Source organism: Aphanomyces invadans (assembly GCF_000520115.1).
Source record: "Aphanomyces invadans strain NJM9701 unplaced genomic scaffold supercont1.3, whole genome shotgun sequence".
Taxonomy (NCBI): Eukaryota; Oomycota; class Saprolegniomycetes; order Saprolegniales; family Verrucalvaceae; genus Aphanomyces; species Aphanomyces invadans.
In genome coordinates, this window is record NW_008580148.1 from 2177348 (window position 1) to 2192434 (window position 15087).

The following is a 15087-nucleotide window of genomic DNA, read 5'->3' on the forward strand; positions in this document are numbered from 1 at the left end:
TCGTGCTGCATTCTCATGTTGTCGGGAACGCCCCGTGTTGCTCCAGCTTAGAAAGGAACTGCCTCTTGCAAGGTATTGACGGTACCAGCGACTCCCGGCGCCTCGAGCTCGGAACGCCGAGACTATGGCAGCAAAAATCGCCATAGGAACGTGAAATATCTCCAAGGTACACTTGCTGGACGTTGGAATGACTGGCGCGGGAGACCATGCGCGACACCATGTGAGAGTGAGAGGTCAAGGCTCTGGTAAGTTCTCGCGACACAAGCTGTGCTGCAACAGTCCCATTTTCCATCTCTGTTCGTGAAGCTGCCCCATTGCTTCGAATCATGCCTGTGTGTGGAAATGCTCTGGCGGCAAGAGATGCAAGTTCTTTTTTCGTGGAGCGTTTTATCTCACATTCGTGAAATGTCAACCTTTCCCAACCGTTTCCAAGCCGGCAAGGCAGGCTGGTCGGGTTCAGTGGCACTGCGTTCGAATTCTGCCGTCGGAGTGAGAGACCGGTCGGCTCCTCTCGCAGCACGACAGGGCTGCGCCAGTTGTCGTGACGCTTGTCCCATGCCGTGCGGGCTTTAAATGGATAGCGGACAACGTGAGCGCTGCTGACGTGACTCGACGTGCGTCCTCCATACCCCTGCACACCACACGCGACCTTGACGAGCGATTCACTTGTACATTCCAAGACGACATGACCATCCTCTTCGCGACCTCGACGGCAACACACCTTGCTCCTTGGTCTGGTCCGACGGTTTCACAAGGCCACCCATCACTGTCCAATGAAGACCGGCACTCGCGTGCCCATCCTCGGACCTGTCAACGGCGAGAGGCTGGGCCATCCATCCATTCGCTATGACAGGATCGTTGTTTAGTGGGTGGGAGGTGCAGCCGCTGCTCCACTTCTCGCGCGATCCGAACCGAATTCGCTTGTGCACCCGATCGCATTCGATGGCGCTTGCATGTGCAATGACATCAACTTCCGTTGACCGTCGCCATCGTGTTCGAACATGTACGCTGAGCAATGAGAAACGGCATCCACTGCAGCCCAACTGCGCTGACCAGTTCGTTCTATCGCTAGGTGCCTCCTCGCCAGGAAAAACCATCCCACGCTTTCCTTCCACCGCTGTGTTTTGCCGGGTGGGGCACAAGTAGCTGGCTGCCCTTTGGGCAGCCCGCAAGTTTCCACCCCTCATGTTTCGTGATTGGGATGACCGGAGGAGTTGCCGAAAGGCCATGATTCAGAGCGCGCATGGGACTCTCGTGACAGGACAACTGGACCAAACGAGACATGAGCGGACTAGCCTAGTCCTTGTTCATGAGTCAAAACCACTTGACTATAGAAATCCACGTCCAGACACGCCGACTGTGCGTGCGCCGCCACCGTGCCCCATCCGCGGGGTTTACGCACGCCTACAACGACGCATTCTGGTGAGCCGTGTATCACATGCGCGGCCGCACACGTCACGTGGCAGGTTCCTGCTTCGTCCCTGTCTTCCGGCGACCAATCCAGGCACGGCATGCCGACTGCTTCTCCGCGACGCCCTTTCAATTCGCCAGCGATCTTATTTGATTTTTCGACAAGTTGACAATTCAACCCAATTTCCATACAAAAGCATAGGCACGGAATATAGTATTTATAATATTATTGGGGGTTCTCGAAGTTTCGTCGCCCGAGTTTATAAATACGTCTGGGTCGGCCAGAGCGCGTTCTGATTGGGCGAGACGGGATCCTGGCCGGAATCCTTCGAAAATATCCCATTTTGTCTTGATTAAAGTATACCCGTCGAAACCAGCGCCAGAAACGAACGCGAGGGGTGGCACCGCGACGCCGCAGCCACTTCCGATTCTTCCCGATGAACCCCCAAAGCAAGTATGGGGGACTCTCCATGCGCAACATTATGATCCGCAAGAAGCTCGCCGAGCGCAAACGATTCGACTCGGCTGACTATGCGATGCAGCAACAAGTGTCGGCCACGACGACCAACCACGACTCGACAATCGGCGCTACCCGACCGGTGAACTTGCACATTACCACCAACCCCGTGATTCTCCAACGCGCGTCGAACACACCGGTAGAACACGTGCAATCTCCTGTTGTGCAGATTGGGATGGCCGCGTTCTTTGACAGCATGAGCGAGGACACGTGTTCCGCCACCGCGCCGAACTCCCCCTCAGTAGACTCCATGACTCTGTCGCCCGCCAACCGTCAAACGACTGTATCTTCCTCCGACACAACAGTCGCCAAGGCGCAGCAGCAAGCCAAGTACGGCGCGCTCTCCGCACGCAACATTATTCTACGGCGCAAACTGGCGCACGGAGGTCGATTCGATTCGGCCGACTACCAGCTGCAACAGAACGGGCAAGGTGAATTAGATGGAATTCCAACAGAAGATTTGTTGCCACTGCCTCAGAACGATAAGGATATCGAAGCCACTGGTGCTGCGGATATCCCCATGTCCGTTGAACCCCACACGGCAGCATCGACGCAGGTGTCCAACGGCCCGACCAACTACGGCAAACTATGCGCGCAACACATCCTCATTCGAAAAAAGCTAAAGGAACGCAAGCGATTCGATTCGGCGGACTACTCGATGGAACACAGCAAGGGGGTGTCGGCGTCGTCTACCTCAGCCGCTGTCGCTGCTCAAGTTGCGCGGTCCATGGCCGCCGATCAACATCAAGCTAAACTCCTCAAGATCTCGGTCGAGTCCCCCAAACCCATCAAAGACGCGAGTGGGAACTGCAGCAGCCGAGACCTGTCCTCTCCCACGAGTCGCGTTGTGTCAAGGAACGTCTTCATCCAGCGCAAGCTGCAGGAACGCAAGCGTTTTGACTCGGCAGATTATTTTCAGGAAAAGCAACGACAGCAGCAACAACACCCATAATTTAACACTCGCATTATTGGTTATGTCGAGCCATCGTCGCTTGATCGAGCACAGAACGACATCCATGACAACGTCATGGCGGGGTGACCCCCACGCCTGGGCAGCTCCGATGAACTGTGCCGGACGCCTTCCCGCCGAACCGGCTGGTCTCCCGACTACCCATCAATACGACGACATGGGAATGCCGATTGGGGCCAGCAGTTCAGCGTCGTTCGCGTCGTGGATGATGGTTGCAATGCCTTTTCCCACTCTTGAACAAGCCTCCGCTTCGCGGATGAGTAGGATGGTACCAACCATGCCGTACTTGGTACTTGTAGACATGGCTGGGATGACCGCGCCGTCAGCCAGGGTGTCGACATTGTTTCCATGCCCTTCCGCGAATGAAAACTCCTTTCTCATGGGGGATCCATTGTTCGAGTCAAAGGATGAGACGCCATAGGCTCCCATATGTGAGTGCGGCGCCTGTCCATCCACTTGCTTGCACCATGATGCGTTGACGAAAGAAGTAAAGATAAACATGGTCGTTCTGTCCCTCGTCGTTAGTCCTGTCGGCTTTTGGTGTCGCCGCCGTGGTGCACGCTTCATTGAGATTTCAGGATGCTGGCGACGCAGCTTTGCGTTGCCAGCCATGCATTGCTTCGATACAGCGCAGCACCGCCATGATCCCGCGGCGAACAGGTGTGATGCCCACCATACGAACAGCAATATTTATTGAATTATTTGTTTTTTTAGCCAATCCGAGATGATTATTTTCACGTTTTTATCCAATGGTTTTCAGTTCCATCTGGCGTCTGCAGTTCTGTGTCATCGAAGGATGTCGTCGAGATTTCCGCGCGCCGCTCATGCGTTCAAGTCCACGTTTCCGTGGCTGTATATGGTAACGCCCAGCATCGCATCAACCGACGTGCTGGTGGATACGGTGGAGAAGGCCCTTCGTGGGGGTGTAAACATTGTACAGTTGCGCAATAAGATCTTCGCGGCGGACTCCCCAGAGCTCAGAGCGATGGCGGTGGCATTGAGGGAGTTGACACACTCGCACAACGTCCCGTTGATAATCAACGACCATGTCGAACTTGCTCTGGAAATTGGAGCTGACGGTGTGCACATTGGTCAAGAAGACACGGCCGTGGAAGACGCTCAGGCTTTGGTGGGATCGACACCGTCGTTTCTGGTTGGGGTCACGGTACGCGATGCAATCCAGGCCCAAGCTGCATGCAAAGGTACCGTCGGTGCTTTATCGATTATTCATGTGCAGGAACATGTCATGAATGTTTTCGTGTAGCGGGTGCTGACTATTTGGGCGTTGGGCCAGTGTATGCGTCGAGCACCAAGCAAAATGCAAACAATGGCCAGGTCATTGGCCTGGACGGACTTGCTTCGACAGTCGAGATGGCGCGGCAGTTCAACGTTCCTGTGGTTGCGATCGGGGGCATCAATATGGACCGTGTCGAGGCTTGCATGGCGACCAAGGCTACCGGTGTCGCTGTGGTGGCGGCACTGAGCAGCGCCAGCGACGTCCGTGGCGCGGCAGTAGACCTTGCAGCAAGTGTGCGTCGTCACCACAAGGGTTGAAACGCTGTCGAAGGAAATCTTTCAAACAAGTCTAAACTCGACATTTTACGATGGTTTGATGCTTGGACACGGATCGAAATCGCATCCGAGGTCGACTCGACGCCGCTGGAACTTCTTGGTTGCGGCGCAATACCTTGCTTCCGTCGAGCACGCCGCGGCGGGGGGGCATGGGCTGAAGGTACAGTTCAACGCGGCGCTCCTGCGGACAACAGCCAGCGTTTGTGGGCACGTGAACGTGTCGTTGGCACACATCTGAACACGATGTCCACATGACCAACGAGTCGATCAACTGACGACGGATGAAAAATTACCAATGGACATGGATCAAAGGTGCAGTTCAGCGCGGGATTGGCAATCTTGACATCTCCTGACGAGCACACGAGCGTATCGTTCGCGCAGGACTAGCAAAAGAACGCGACGAGTATGCCATGCTTGTCCATGCCGGTGCTCTTACTGGAGGACACGGGAAAAACGTGCAGTTGTTGGCAAAGTCTCGGAGCACAATGTCACCGGATGGACAAACCTGGAAGAATGGGTCGCCTGAGCACGTCATGTTCTGGAATACACGCGAGAGGAAGGTGAAGAATGCCATTCAGCGGGGGCTTGCGTACTCGTGACGGCCCGGAGGCGTCGTTCAATGTGATGTTGCAAGGATAGTGTTCGCAGTTGCGCAGAGGATCCCGGCCGACTCCACGGCCGTTGGGGCAGATAAACCAGTCCTCGACACATGTGGCTTCAAGGGTGAGCGACGTACACGCAACGACGACGCCCATCGTCATGGCTCGGATGACGTGCGGTGTGATGGTGCGCATTGCAGAATATCGCCATTGAGCGCTTGAAACGGCGGAAGTGCCGCTATTTTTAGCCACCCAATCGAGGCATTTCGCAGCCGGAGACGGCGAGAATTTTGGGGACCGCCGCATCCTCCTCATGCACACGGAATCGGGCTGACCGCGATGAAGATTCAGTCGAGTGCGCCTCTGGGCGAGATGGAGAGCCTCGTTGTTGAGGTGTTAAATAGCAAAGGAGTGTTACAAGTCTACTTCTCGAATAACGCGAGCAACTGGTTGAACAGCGCGCGCATGACTGGGCTCTCTTGCCGTGAAGCTTGGGCCGCGAGGACGCTTCCAAATTCTCGCAGAACTCGAGGGTCTTTTGGAGGAATCGAGATGAGCACTCGGAGGAAAAGGTTGGCGCAATCCTCGTCGGGCTGGCCACGAGACGTGGTGTCGACGACCCATTGCAACAACATTCGAGCACCTATCGACTGGTAGCGCTCGGTAAGCTTCAGCACATCCCCTTCAGACACGCGCTTCGAGTGGAGCGTTCGGTCGATCACGTAGCACGTGCGGACTTTGTCGCCCAGCTAATGCGACGATGAGAGAGTTCACGGGTACGAATCTCACCGTAAGCTTCGAGGTCTGTGAATCCTGCTTGGATATTGCATCGAGGACGTGGTGAAATTGATCCACGGTGCAGCTCCCGTCGTCCCCAACATGTTCGTCGCACAGATCGACCATAAAGTCGGTCACCATCATGTTGTCCAATGTTAACTTCGGGTTGATGATTTCCTCAAAGTTTTCTTTGTTCGCCGATCGATACACCTAAGGGGGTACTATGAGAGATGCTGTCGAGGAATGAAGACTACCCGTGACGGCAGAGCACGACGTACCCGTTGCGTGATCGGGTGCGTACCAAACACGTCAATGTGTGCTTCCACAAGCTGGTGGTGCTGGGACAAAAGCTCGCGGAACATGCGGTGATGCCATGTCATGACCTCCTCGAGCAACTCTTTTCGTTGGACGTCCATCAAATCACGTCCAGGAGCGGCAGCAGCAAGCGGCGGAGGCCAAGTGAATTGAAGGCGAGGAAACGAAACGTGTACATAACCGGAACGTACTTTGGTGAAATGTAGGTACATTTTCGGATGAAAAATGGATTGAAATTTTTCATTATTTACGATTTTTGTGTTATGAAAATCCAAAGAATCCCACCCTTGGAAGCAACCATGACGAGGTCGTTTGCGAGGTCACAGCTCTTCATGGGCACCGATTTCCATCCCTGCACGAAGCATCCATTAGGCCAGCTCTGTGCGACTTGAGCAGGATACATCCATACCATGCAGGTCGAGAAACGAGCCATCCCCCAGCGGATACGTCCACAGGTCACCTTCCTGGGCAGCGTCGGTGTAATCCAAGATCGGTTGCCACAACCTCCACGCAGCAAGGATATCGTCGAGGTGCATGAAATGACTGTATCACTTGTGTCAATTTGTTCCAGTGAAAGGTGCTGCGCAATCGACGGTACCTTGTATCTCCGTCCAGCACTTTGCCCAAGAGAAATGTGTACGCGTTCGTCGATTCCAACGATACGTGTGGAACAAAACGAGTGTTTGGCGGTGTCATCGGTAATGCGCTGCTGTTTGCTTGAACCCATCCGGCTGGAGAGACCATCGTGGCCACAAGGGCGTCGCATAGTTGAATGTACTCCCCTTCTGGTCCCTATAATGCGTTCAAACGATTGGAACACTGGCATATTTCGATGTGTTCTCACTTGTATAACAAACAACAGCGTGCATGTCGTTCCAAACTGCAGCGCCACGCGGACTTGGCGCTGACTGAGTCCTTTCCCGGCCGTCAACGACGCAAATAGACGGCGTCGATCTTTATGCTGAAAACACACAGCCGCCGCCGTCGCTGTCGTGGACGATGGTTTCTTGAGCTCCAGACTTACATCTTGGGCATAGCCGTCGTACTGACCAAGGATCACGCCCTAGAAAAGATAATGCGAAGACTTGAGGGAGATCCACGATCGCACCTTCTGATCAAAGGTGAACTGGTGGACCAAGTCGAGGCGGCGGTTCGCCTACACGCGGCCGACACATAAGGCATCTGATGGATCAATTTAGTGGATACCGGGGAGTCCAGAGGGGGGGCCACGAGCCCCCACAAGAGCGTCAAGTGGTTCGCCATCACGTCCCGCACAATGCCGACGCTATTTCTCACCGCATTGAGACCAAACACATCGCTCGTGTGCACGTACTTGTCGAAGAAGGCCGTTCGTGTCGCAACGGTGTCGGCTTCGTGCATCGTGATCTGCGTCCCATGAGAGAATGCCATGGAAGAACATGGACAATACTTGGATGTGAGACAATTTCGGCCACCACTTGGAGTATTCGACGTGGTTGGCAGTCAAAAACGTGCGAAGGCCGTGAACGCCCCGCTTTCCCATGTAATGGTCCATCAAAAAGAGCTCGTCGTCGCTGAAGATGCCGCGCAACGACATGGCCAATGATTGCGCACTGGAAAGATCGTGGCCAAACGGTTTCTCGACAACGACACGTATCCAGGACTCGGGATGGCGCAGGTGAGCATGGACGTGATGGCAAATCTACCCGACACAAGGTTAGCACAACTCAAGAAAGGAAGGTTTACTGTTTCAAAGAATTGCGGTGGGACGGCCAAGTATACAATGAGCCCGGTCATATCTGGGGCAGCCCAGTCGAAGTTGACCGACAGAGCCTTGTAGTCCTCACCGTCTCTCAATCGTGCGTATCGAACACCCAACTTTGTCGCATCTGGGATGCCCTTGATCATGCTTTCGCCGAAGGCCTTGTCACTTACCCCACCAGCCCAGTATCGAAGCAAAGTTGCTGGCTTGTCCGATGCGTCACGACGGCGCAGGTGCTCAAATGCAGGCCAAATGTACTTGGTCGCTAGGTTGCCAGTACCGCCCACGACGAGGACTTGCACATACGCTTGGATCAAGCCAATTCCCACAAGCACCAGGATGGCGATGAACACCATCGTTGAAATGCTCCGAGTTGACGATTCGTATCCGGAATATCCGGATAGCTCATTCCCGTCATCGAAAGCTCATGCTGGAATATGTTTCGTCGAGACGATAAACTCAAGAAAGGCGGAACGGCCCGATCCAGGACGGACATCGTCGAGGAAGCGAGGAAGTTGCGCATGGAGCGAGAGAAGAGGCGATACACGGAGCGGCATGTGATTGCGGTGCAAGCGGTGGTTCGCGGCCATCTTGCGCGGTTATCGTTCCAGCAGCAGCTGCGCGAAGATGTGGATCGAAAGCTACAAGACATCGCCACCCTCAAGCAGATGCTTCAGAAGGAGTTTATTCTACCCTCGTCTGTCATTCTACCCCTTGTTTCGTCCGTCTTATTTGTTGCAAAGTTGCGAAGATCGAAATCCACAACGAGAATAGATGCGACCGATGCCACCAAGTTCGAGCACGTTGTCGGATTGTTGCAATCGAATTGGATCCTTTCTGGGGACTCATATCCAGCTGCATTTGGAAACATGTCGATTGCCACTTTGAAGCACGTCCTTGCTGGTTGTTTTCAACTTGGATCGGCGCAAACCCTCGAGTTTGTCGAAGCACTCGTGGGGTGCCATTCCACGGTAAGCAACCACCTCATTTCCTGTCGTCACCCGAGCACATCAAGCAATGCTCTTCGTAGAGTACACGTCCACCGTCCGCTCACACATTAACTGTTCCATACCAAGCGATGATAAAAATCTTGACGTATGACACCTTCGCTCCAATCGATCAGCCATGGTGGACCATGCCGCCTCGCCTCGAGGTACGGATGCACTCGACGCCCCATTACGTCGCATCTAAATACAACTTTCTAGTTTACTGTGTTCATGCGGCATGCCTTGATAGCAGCTCAAGCCGTGAATGTGTCGTGGTGGCGCTTGGTTTTACACCTCGTTCAGCATGCTCCATCCCCTGACGACAAGTCTACCATTCTCCATGCACTGCTTTGCAATGTACTGAACACATTTTACGATGTCGATCTCCCTCTCTGCGGATGGTCACAGCGCAACTGACATGTGCTGAGTCCATAGATCTTGACCGTACCAAACATGCGCGTCCCGCCGACTTGGTTGACGCAGTTGCATCAACTCTGGCCAGCCCTTGTCACCGTCCCGCTGGACCTTTCACGATGCCCACCATCACCGATACCTGGCATTCCATGCTCGGTGTTCTTACTTGCAAATGGCCTCGAAATACTGCAAACATCGCTGTATGACGTTCCTACCTGCATCGATCTTCCAGACTTTATTTCGGCGTTTCGCAGGAGGTCGTCGACGACGGAAACCCTGCCGCAAGATCTCGCGTGGATCAGTCAGCTACTGGCTGTCATTCCGGAAGAATCATTCAGCTTGGAACCGTTGACGTGGATGCATATCTCCACGTCGCACTCCGTCCCCGTCATGTATCCACCAGCGGTCGTTGCCCAATTGAGAATCATCCATTTGCAGGTGTGCTCGCAACATCACTTGAATTGTTCAGTTCTTTGACGTATTTGAATTGAGCTGACGACGTTTGTAGATGCGGCAATGGTGCGGGGAGTGCTTTACCGTGAACCCGGAAGGGCTCCGCAGGCCGCTCTCGACCGTGGTCCCTGCCCCAATGTTCCCTGAAGCTGCAACGAATGAAGTACGTACATAACATTGCTTCGACTGGCTCAAGGTTCGGGGTGCGTATAGGACCAGTATGGGTTTGGGTACATTGCTCAGCAGGGGTCGTTTTCGATCTTGCGACGGTTCTGGAAGAAGAAGACCCAGTGGACGACCAAGCTGATGCAAAATCTGAACCTGTTCAAGTCGGAGCGGCCTCCTCGTCGACCATCTACCGCGCAGGACTCACCATCCCACGTACCAGATGTCGCTCCGTTCCGCAATGCTGCTTTCACGTCCCTCGTGCGACTCTGTGGCTTGTTTCTGTGGCGATGGAAGTCCACTGACAAGAAGAACTCCCCCGAAATGCTCAGCTTTCTCAGCTTCTATCGATCTGCCCACGGGACGTCGCTCGTCACGACCTTGTGGACGTACTTCCAGGAAACGCACGACGTTGATGCGACTGCGCAGGTTCGTGTGAACCACATAACATTTTTGTGAGAAGCATTGATTGCCACCCGCGCATTGTCGTAGTCGTTGCTTCTCGAGCGAGCAGCGCCATGCGACCCCACGGCTTGTCTCTTGCTCACGTTTGCACTGACATACAACAACCTCTTGATCGTCCTCCACGACAACGAGGTCACGTCAACTCGTCTAGCACTCTCCTCATATTGGATGTAGATGCATGAGCAAGGGTTCCCTCTTCCACTGGCCGAAGTCGAACGCGTTGTCGTGTTTTTCAAACACGTCCTCTACCGACGATACTGGCTTGCTCCCCGTACGCAAACCACCCATCCGTTTGGCGAGTACGCTGTCGATGCCGCGACGTGGCTACTGCAGTCTCTGTACAACCGGTGCTCTCGCCGCCCGTTTTCCAATGTCACGAGCTGGTCTGTGACTACCAACGCATGTATGCATCGATGTCACACAATACACTCGTATAGGATTGTCAAGGACTTGGATGGTGACGACATGCTTGAGAGTGTGCTGAACGAAGACCCAAAAGGCCAAATGCTCTTGCGCCAAATGCCGTACTTGCTACCGTATGCAGATCGCGTACGGCTGTTCCAAGCGCTCTTGAAGCTCGAGCGAGAGAGGTATTGCCCCCTGATTGACATCGCTTGTTGCTTGCACATGGAGCATCCTTGATCGAGTTCGAGATGATGTACAAGAAACAACGTCTCGATGCAGGCATCAGGAAATGGCTCCTCCGTGCCGCATTACGATTCGACGTGGGTATGTTCTGGAAGACGGTCTGACCAAGCTCAATGCAATTCGGCGGGACCTCAAGAAAAGAGTCCAGGTTTGTGCATGGCCCATTGGGTTTCAAGCACCAGTAATTGCGATCTTTTGGCCATGGCCCAGGTGCATTTTATCAACGAAGCAGGGACGGAAGAGGTCGGGATCGACGCGGGGGGGCTCTTCAAGGAGTTTTGGACCGAGTTGAGTCAGATGGCGTTCGATCCCCACTACGGCAAGACCACAACTCCATCGATCTCGAACCTCATGCATGCGGTGACTATCTAGGATTATTTCAGTGCTCGGACGACCACCTACTCTTTCCAAACCCAATGTCGAGTCAAGTCCACTCGAACGACACGCTCTTGTTTGAGTTCCTCGGCAGCATCTTGGGCAAAGCCCTCTACGAGAACATCGTCGTGCAGCCCAAATTTGCTCGCTTCTTCCTGTCAAAGCTTCTCGGCAACCACAACCACATCCACGATTTACCATCGCTTGATCCTGAATTGTACAAGGTTAATTGTCCAACGACGTCGAGGGCTAGTCAGTGATGGTGCTACCGGCCGTGTAGAACCTGATGTTCCTCAAGGGATACGAAGGCAACGTAGCAGATCTTGGGCTGTCTTTTACGATCGGTCAAGACTGCTTTGGCGTGCATGTACGTTCGGCGATCATCGCTTCACTTACGTGGCGGCACTCGGACTTGTAGAAAGAAGTGGACCTCTTGCCGGGAGGGTCCAACGTGGGTGTCACCAACGACAATCGCTTCCGATACATCCATTTGGCTGCAAATTACTACTTGAATGTGCAGATCCGCCACCAAAGCGCCGCCTTCTTGGCCGGACTGAGCGACGTCGTGAACGTCAGGCTACTGCACATGTTCAACGAACCCGAGCTCCAAGTTCTAATCTCGGGGTCACCCAGCGCTTTCGACGTCGAGGTTATGCTCCAATACGATGATGGAAGGAACCATTTCGAATGTTTCGTGCCTTGTATAGGACTTGAAGTCGGCGACGACTTTGACGGGAGGGTACTTTTCCCAGGACAAGCGCATTGGGTGGCTGTGGAAGGTATGTCTCCGCTTCGAGAACTGGGAAACATGGTGATGTAACGATCCTAGGCGCTTGAGAGCTTTACGCCGAGTGAGCGCGCACTCTTTCTCCGCTTTGTAACGTCATGCCAACGGGCTCCGATTTTGGGGTTTCATTCGTTGCATCCTCCCTTTTGTGTGCAAAAGATCTCGATTCGCTGCGATGACGACAAGTTGCCGTCTGCCGCCACGTGTTTCAACACGCTTAAACTTCCCACGTACTCGAGCTACAAAGTGCTGCGGGAGAAGCTGCTCACTGCCATCACGTCCGGCGCTGGCTTTGAAATGACGTAGGAGTTGCACCTGCGAAAGGTGCACGCTGCTTGTACATGCAAAGGGAATATGTTTCTGTACACGATCGAGTGTTGCGGACCGGGACCTCGTTTCCTCGCATCTCGTGCAAGGATTTACGGCATTGTGTGCGTCGTCGCCAACGACAGCTGCGGCCTTTTTTGGTCCTTGAACAAAAGAGGATTCGATAAAGTGCGGTCATGGTTCCCCTTAAAGTACGGTTGCTTGTATTGCACGTATGATTGGTGTAAATTCTCTCATTTATAGCAAATCAGAGACGAGTCCGGTTTCATCTCGATGACGCATTGCGAGGGGATTGTGGTGGTGAGGACACCAGTTTGGAATTGACGATGCAGATCACGGTCTCAAACGCCAAAGGAAAGGAGTATGGCACCGTGGAGGCCCAGCCAAAGGACACGCTCGCGCAGCTGAAGAAGCAGCTGCAAAAGATCACTCGCTTGAGTATCCACCGCCAAGGTTTGAAGCTCAAGACGACCGGCGACGCGTTCAAGGTCGATCAGTTCGATGCCTAGGCTTTGCGATTTGTTCTCATGTGCTTCCACTGCATTAGAACTTGACTGGCGATTTGGAAACTCTTGCGACACTCGGCTTCGTCGAAGGCACGAATGCCCTTGTCGTCAAGGACTTGGGTCCCCAAATCGGCTACCGCACCGTTTTCATCTTGGAATACCTGGGTCCCATGGTGTTTGTGTTATTGTACGCCACGCGCCCTGCGTTCCTCTATGGTGCCAAGGCTGCATCGCTTCCATTCAGCAAGACCGCGACTTATGGCATTGTCGCGTGGACGCTCCATTTCCTCAAGCGCGAGCTGGAAACAATCTTCGTCCATCGCTTCTCCCGCCCGACAATGCCGCTCTTCAACTTATTCAAGAACTGCATGTACTACTGGTCGTTCGGTTTGATCATTGGGTACCCCTTGTGCCACCCTCTGTACCAAGGACCCAAGTCCGAGACCCAAGTCCTCATCGGGCTCGTGATTTTTGCGGTACGTCGCGCATCCGTCTGTCACCATCATCTTCTGCAGTACCCCATGCTCCTCGATAGGTGTCTGAAATGTTGAACTTCAGCGTGCACATGCAATTCCGCCTCATGCGTACTCAAGAAGGATCGAGCGCCCGCAACATCCCCAAGGGTCCCCTTTTTGCCCTCGTGTCGTGCCCAAACTACACATTTGAAGTGCTTGGATGGGTGGGATTCTCCATCTTCACTCAAATCGCTTTCGGTAAGCAAACGAATGCCCTTCTTCTGAGGCTCATGTCATTCCAGGCTACCTCTTTACGTTGGTGGGCTTCCTCCAAATGGCTCAGTGGGCACTCCAGAAGCACAAGGGCTACTACAAGACCTACGGCGACGACTATAAGAAGCTCGGCCGCAAGGCCTTGGTGCCGTTTTTGTTGTAATGCTGGCATACCTCGTTTTATGACTTTTTGTCGTATTGAACTTGCTCTGACAAATAGCTCAAAATGCCAACTATTAATTGGATACATTTGCGAGATTTTAGCATAATTTCAATTTGAACTTGATCATTCAATCTGCTACACCTCATCGCGAGCGATGCCGCTTGTTCGCGATGGGGTTGATCGGGATGTCGTCCTTGTGTTTGTCGAGATCTAATCGAGGGAAGAGTTCCTTATTGTTGAGCTGGATGCGCGCTTCCTCGGCCTGCTCGTACGCATCCACGTCGCCATACACCATCTTGATGAGGTTGTCGAACGTGGGGTCCGGTCTTAGCGCTCGGCGGGTCGTGAAGGGCGTGTTGCACACTGGGCACACTGTATTCTTTCCTTTTTCGTGGATGTGTCGATGAATGCAGACAGTGCAGAAACGATGAAGACATGCCGTGATCACCATCGCATCACGGATAATACCTAGCGTTCATTGCGTGAGGCTTGTAGTAGGAAGGAATATCCATACCAGTGCAAATGGCGCAATTCAGCTCTTCATCCAAGGACGAGGCTGGAATGTGGAGTGTCCTGTCCTGTGGCTCACGGGGCTGCCGGCATATGTCGTACAGATTCATGTCATATCCCGCAGCGAGACGAAATTCCTCGTAGTTGGACGCCGTGTTGGGTTCTCGGAAAGGATTATGTCGCTCCACCATATTGTTGTACGTCGTCAGCACCTCATCAACGTCGACGTCGGCCTCGCTGTTGCCAGTCGTCCCAGCGACTCCCGCGTCCACGGACCCATTGTGCACCATCGTTTTGTGACAGTGTGAATGGAATTTCGGGGTGACATTTTTCTACACCCAGGCAGACTTACAAATCTCAAGATATTATTTTGGAAAAGATTTTTACCATCGACCAATCACAATTGAGAACATCCCAACAAATGAAAACTCCATTCAGAAATCATGAACACAAGTCGAGCAGTCCATGCATATACACAGCATCAGTGACGCAGCGATGTGAGCATAGCGCAGCCTGGATGGCTAATAGTTATCCTCACGTTGCTCAACAGAGTTTTGCTGACAAAGACGTGGTGGTATATCTGTCATCAAGTGACGATTTCGTAGAATCAAGCAGTTCGTGCGCTTCGATATATTTTGCTTGAAAGAAATTTTCGAAGC

General features: G+C 53.4%; 9 protein-coding genes across 11 annotated transcripts in view; 5 read left to right on the forward strand and 4 right to left on the reverse strand.

Moving 5' to 3' along the window:
• H310_02300 overlaps positions 1-79 on the forward strand; it is a gene marked incomplete at its 3' end in the record, with an annotated part of 2524 nt that extends 2445 nt beyond the window's left edge. For both annotated transcript variants that reach the window (XM_008865760.1, XM_008865759.1), the window contains one exon: positions 47-79. In XM_008865760.1, coding sequence (XP_008863982.1) covers positions 47-79 — 33 coding nt within the window. The remainder of the gene's footprint in view (positions 1-46) is intronic.
• A 1697-nt stretch (positions 80-1776) lies between these two features.
• H310_02301 (hypothetical protein) lies at positions 1777-2973 on the forward strand. The gene has a single exon (XM_008865761.1). It carries the CDS (start codon positions 1848-1850, stop codon positions 2877-2879), a length of 1032 nt encoding a protein of 343 aa, XP_008863983.1. The 5' UTR covers positions 1777-1847; the 3' UTR covers positions 2880-2973.
• A 697-nt stretch (positions 2974-3670) lies between these two features.
• Positions 3671-4647, forward strand: H310_02302 (thiamine-phosphate pyrophosphorylase). The gene is made up of 2 exons (XM_008865762.1): positions 3671-4099; positions 4162-4647. Exons 1-2 carry the CDS (start codon positions 3694-3696, stop codon positions 4449-4451), a joined length of 696 nt encoding a protein of 231 aa, XP_008863984.1. The 5' UTR covers positions 3671-3693; the 3' UTR covers positions 4452-4647.
• Positions 4497-5230, reverse strand: H310_02303 (hypothetical protein; the record flags this gene model as incomplete). Its single annotated transcript, XM_008865763.1, has 4 exons — positions 4497-4703; positions 4763-4852; positions 4906-5007; positions 5063-5230. 4 exons carry the CDS (start codon positions 5228-5230, stop codon positions 4497-4499), a joined length of 567 nt encoding a protein of 188 aa, XP_008863985.1.
• A 190-nt stretch (positions 5231-5420) lies between these two features.
• Positions 5421-6320, reverse strand: H310_02304 (hypothetical protein). Its single transcript, XM_008865764.1, has 3 exons — positions 6124-6320; positions 5858-6055; positions 5421-5817 (listed from the first exon to the last, which is right to left on the reverse strand). Exons 1-3 carry the CDS (start codon positions 6259-6261, stop codon positions 5491-5493), a joined length of 663 nt encoding a protein of 220 aa, XP_008863986.1. The 5' UTR covers positions 6262-6320; the 3' UTR covers positions 5421-5490.
• Positions 6321-6386: 66 nt separating this feature from the next.
• On the reverse strand, positions 6387-8257 carry H310_02305 (hypothetical protein; the record flags this gene model as incomplete). Its single annotated transcript, XM_008865765.1, has 9 exons — positions 6387-6512; positions 6570-6703; positions 6759-6952; positions 7005-7223; positions 7269-7316; positions 7367-7445; positions 7494-7546; positions 7590-7841; positions 7886-8257. The coding sequence occupies 9 exons, from the start codon at positions 8255-8257 to the stop codon at positions 6481-6483; spliced, it is 1383 nt and encodes a 460-aa protein (XP_008863987.1). The 3' UTR covers positions 6387-6480.
• A 55-nt stretch (positions 8258-8312) lies between these two features.
• Positions 8313-12584, forward strand: H310_02306. Of its 2 annotated transcripts, XM_008865766.1 has the most exons (17): positions 8313-8872; positions 8932-9054; positions 9107-9244; positions 9323-9501; positions 9556-9739; positions 9810-9917; positions 9968-10348; positions 10412-10516; positions 10559-10767; positions 10822-10974; positions 11069-11180; positions 11243-11351; positions 11405-11631; positions 11688-11774; positions 11826-12056; positions 12115-12186; positions 12237-12584. In XM_008865766.1, the coding sequence occupies exons 1-17, from the start codon at positions 8339-8341 to the stop codon at positions 12498-12500; spliced, it is 3216 nt and encodes a 1071-aa protein (XP_008863988.1). In that variant the 5' UTR covers positions 8313-8338; the 3' UTR covers positions 12501-12584. The 2 variants fall into 2 exon arrangements, with proteins under 2 accessions (XP_008863988.1, XP_008863989.1); XM_008865767.1 differs by having other exon boundaries at positions 11826-12186.
• A 224-nt stretch (positions 12585-12808) lies between these two features.
• On the forward strand, positions 12809-14723 carry H310_02307 (hypothetical protein). Its single transcript, XM_008865768.1, has 4 exons — positions 12809-13009; positions 13069-13503; positions 13563-13740; positions 13785-14723. The coding sequence occupies exons 1-4, from the start codon at positions 12848-12850 to the stop codon at positions 13916-13918; spliced, it is 909 nt and encodes a 302-aa protein (XP_008863990.1). The 5' UTR covers positions 12809-12847; the 3' UTR covers positions 13919-14723.
• On the reverse strand, positions 13983-14738 carry H310_02308 (hypothetical protein). The gene is made up of 2 exons (XM_008865769.1): positions 14433-14738; positions 13983-14386 (listed from the first exon to the last, which is right to left on the reverse strand). The coding sequence occupies exons 1-2, from the start codon at positions 14716-14718 to the stop codon at positions 14061-14063; spliced, it is 612 nt and encodes a 203-aa protein (XP_008863991.1). The 5' UTR covers positions 14719-14738; the 3' UTR covers positions 13983-14060.
• Positions 14739-15087: the final 349 nt, after the last annotated feature.